At 43.6% G+C, this 3,756-nt stretch overlaps 1 protein-coding gene across 1 annotated transcript; it reads left to right on the forward strand.

Annotated features, from left to right (window-relative positions):
* The first annotated feature begins 266 nt into the window (after positions 1-266).
* On the forward strand, positions 267-1,327 carry LOC102701984 (pathogenesis-related protein PR-1-like). The gene has a single exon (XM_040521210.1). It carries the CDS (start codon positions 316-318, stop codon positions 1,000-1,002), a length of 687 nt encoding a protein of 228 aa, XP_040377144.1. The 5' UTR covers positions 267-315; the 3' UTR covers positions 1,003-1,327.
* Positions 1,328-3,756: the final 2,429 nt, after the last annotated feature.

Genomic DNA, 3,756 nt, shown 5'->3' on the forward strand with positions numbered 1-3,756 from the left:
TAAATTTAAAGTTAAAAATTTAAAAATAAGTGTTTATTTCAGTGATCTGCTCTTCCAACCAAGAAACTATATTGATTTACCAACGGTAAGTAGTGCCTGCCGCTACTCCTACTAAATTAGCTATAGCATACTCTGACCTACCTAGAACTAACCACTATAATCAGTGCTAGGATCAATGAAAACAGGAGAAATTAATCAGTTCGTCCTCTCGGCGCAGCCATGGCCATGCATATAATTCAACTGCTAATCTTATTCTAGTTGGAGGCACATTTAGGTAGACCTGCCTTCCAGAGTCCTGTGTGTGGAGCAATCATTATGGAACATGGCTCATGTCCCCAACATCATCATCATCTAAGCAAAGCTCTCTCTCTTTTTTTTTTTGTTTACTTCCCTCCTCGAGTGAGCCCAATAGTCCATATATACGGCCGTGAGCTAGCGGCGCAGTGTGCTCCCAATCCAGCCATGGCTTCGTCCTCCACTTGTGCCAGAGCTCGCATTGCCGTTGCCGTTGTGCTCGTCGGCATTGCGGTGCTCTTCCCCGGCAATGCCGTCGTGGTGGGCGGCTACCCACACGGCGGCGGCGGGGGAGACTACAGGATGCAGTTCTTGGGGCAGCAGAACGCGGCGCGGGCGGCGATGGGGCTGCCGCCGCTGGCGTGGGACGAGCGGGTGGCCGGGTACGCGCGGTGGTACGCGGAGTCGCGGCGCGGCGACTGCGCGCTGGTGCACTCGTCGGGGCCGTACGGGGAGAACCTCTTCTGGGGGAGCGGCACGGGGTGGTCGCCGGCGCAGGCCGTGGGCGCGTGGCTCGCCGAGCAGCCGCGCTACAACTACTGGAGCAACAGCTGCGCCGGCGGCATGTGCGGCCACTACACGCAGATCATGTGGCGCGCCACCCGCCGCGTCGGCTGCGCCATGGTCACCTGCTACAACGGCAGGGGCACCTTCATCACCTGCAACTACGACCCGCCCGGCAACTACGTCGGCGTGCGCCCCTACTGACCAGCCGCCGCCGGCGATCACCCCTTCCTTCCTCCCCGCTGCCTGCCGGCCGGCCGGGAGCACCGCGCGCCGGCACGGCAATGCACGTCAGGCCGACGCAGCGCAGCGAACCAATCCTGCTGTCTCATTCATTGCCCCATCTGATGGTGTTACAAGAGTACAACTGTACAAAATAATTCTTTTCTACTGCACGCTGTCACGTCTGTTTCTTTAACTTGTTCTCCTGCCAAAAATATATATTATGAGATGTTATTGGTAGGAACTACCACTATAATGAAATGAAATTATGATCAGCTAATCGATCTGTCTGTTACTCTGTTTCTGCCCAGCAAAACGAGACATTTCTTTTTCACAATCCCTTTGTTGCACAATTCGGCTGTACTCTCGTACACATCGCTGTTGCTCATGCAGCGTTGCTGCTAGAATGACACAAGGTGACAAGTGGTACAGAAACCGCTTTTAGGTGATGAGATTGGTGGCGCCTGATTGGTGGTTGGTCGGTTGGGCAGGCAGAGCAGTGCAAAGCTGTTAAGACGGGAAAACGACCAACGGATAAGTTGTTAAAATGAGTGATACTGTACGTGAGGCGCGTCCATGTGACTGGACCGGGTGGACGCTCAGAGCTTGTGCCTGTCTCTTTCTCTCTCTCTCAAGTCTGAAATCTCTGAGGTGTGTGCATTATGGTCAGTTGGAATCCGATGCAATGCGACCCCAACTGTTTTTAATCTCCTCTAACTCTGCGGCGTCGTCTAGCTGCAAAACCCCGCGCATTGATCACCCCAACGGGCGTGTTGAATGCAGGTTAACATAAAACGGGCAGTAGGTCTAACTGACAGGTAGGTCCTATCTGTAATACTGGAGGATCTTATTTTATTGAATATATATCTAAGTTAAAAGAAGTTAACAACCATTTGGCGATTATTTAGCTTTTTTATTGAGAAACAAGCGGCATATTTGTAAAATAAAAATATTTTTATATATGTATACTTGGCAATCTAAAAGCCAGTCTATAAAATAAGCTTCAGTGAATAAACCATAAAATCAGCTATAAATTTAAAGAAAAATTTAAATTCTGTCTTATAAGCATAAACAGAAGTAAAAAGACGGGTGTGTGTATTAATATATGCTCGCAGTATCGTTTTACATGTAATGGTTATAAGTAGTACCATTAGTAAAAAATTATTTTATTGTAATAAGCTAATATGTTAGTATAAATGCATATGATCCATGTGAATAGAAAAAAGTCTAGATTGGCTCTACTGCACATTGTAAAACAACTCATAACAATATTATTTTCGAATGTATATTGTTTATAAAATTTATTTTTTCTAAAATGTGTAAATGTCGTATTAAAGTCGCAGCTAGCAAATAGGGTAAATTAATAACTATGAATTTTTTTTTGACTTTTTTCTTCCACATCTGGAAGTATAGTATAGCAGTTAAATACGCGACAACTGCAGGCCAGCTGCAAGCCTGCAACAAGAGTACAATTATACTGTGGGAATCTTGCGGCTGCATCAGCGATGCAGAGAGCATCACGGCGTCACGAGCCCACACATACGCGATTTGGGTCGTCGCTGCGACACCACGTGCTAGTACAAACGCAATTTGTTTCATCTTGAGTTCTGGTAATTGCAGGTTATACGTATCTTTATACGGGTCAAAGCTGAAGGAATCCTCGAGATAGGAACGGTCAATTGGCGATCTGATGAGTATTTGGGGTCAGAGTTTGCAGAGTTGCTGCAGTCTAGTTGGGCCAAAATTTATTAGGCCTCGTTTAGTTCCCAATTTTTTTTCCAAAAATATCACATCGAATTTTTAGACACCTAAATAAAACATAAATATAGATGAACCAAAAAACTAATTGCACAGTTACGAAAAAAATCTTGAGACGAATCTTTTGAGCCTAATTAGTCCATGATTAGCCATAAGTGTTACAGTAACCAACATGTCCTAATGACGGATTAATTAGGCTAAAAAAATTCATCTCGGGGTTTCCAGGCTAGCCGTGAAATTCGTTTTTTCATTCGTGTCCGAGAACCCCTTCCGACATCCGGTCAAACATTTGACGTGACACTTCTCCTAAAAATTTTCTCAATATAAATACCGTCTTACCTCTTAGTTACCCCAGTTTTATTTTGGTCTATACTTAAACTTATATTTTTATTTTTACCGGATAAATTTGATATTGTAATGGTTTATGCCGTTGCAAACATTTTTTTTACATAGTACAACAGTGAACTCTCGTCTCAATCCATATATTTGTCGAAACGAAGGTTATACATGGCCATGAAAGTTATTCGGGATAGTTCAAAGTGTAATATTGATAAATTTACCCGGTATAAAATAAAAAGGCCAGAAGTAGAATTTATTCTTAATTTTAAAATATTTAAAATTAGACTCCTGTTTGTAGATATAGACTTTTTGTGATAAAACAATTCCGGCACATAAACTCTTAATATAACATTGTTATTTGGCTGCCAGGTGATGTGGCATTATCAAAATGTTAATATTTAACAATAAATTTTGGTGTAGCATAGTTTTGAAAATTGAAAATTAAACTCACATAATATATTTTAAAAAATCCAGTCTGGTAGTAACATTAATTTTGCACGATGGTCCGATGGCATACATTGTCATGTGGCAAATGTCAACAGGACAGCGGCGTTAGTGAAGGCCCTGCCGAATTGACAATAGGCAAAGAAACATGAGAACATGCATGTGCTCTTGCAAATTGCAGGGTCGTCTCGTCTC

The sequence above is a fragment of the Oryza brachyantha genome, chromosome 2, assembly GCF_000231095.2.
Source record: "Oryza brachyantha chromosome 2, ObraRS2, whole genome shotgun sequence".
In the NCBI taxonomy this organism is placed as follows: Eukaryota; Viridiplantae; Streptophyta; class Magnoliopsida; order Poales; family Poaceae; genus Oryza; species Oryza brachyantha.

Excerpts from the sequence above, each read along its gene's own strand:
- LOC102701984 (XM_040521210.1), top strand. The coding sequence starts at position 316 with ATGGAACATGGCTCATGTCCCCAACATCATCATCATCTAAGCAAAGCT.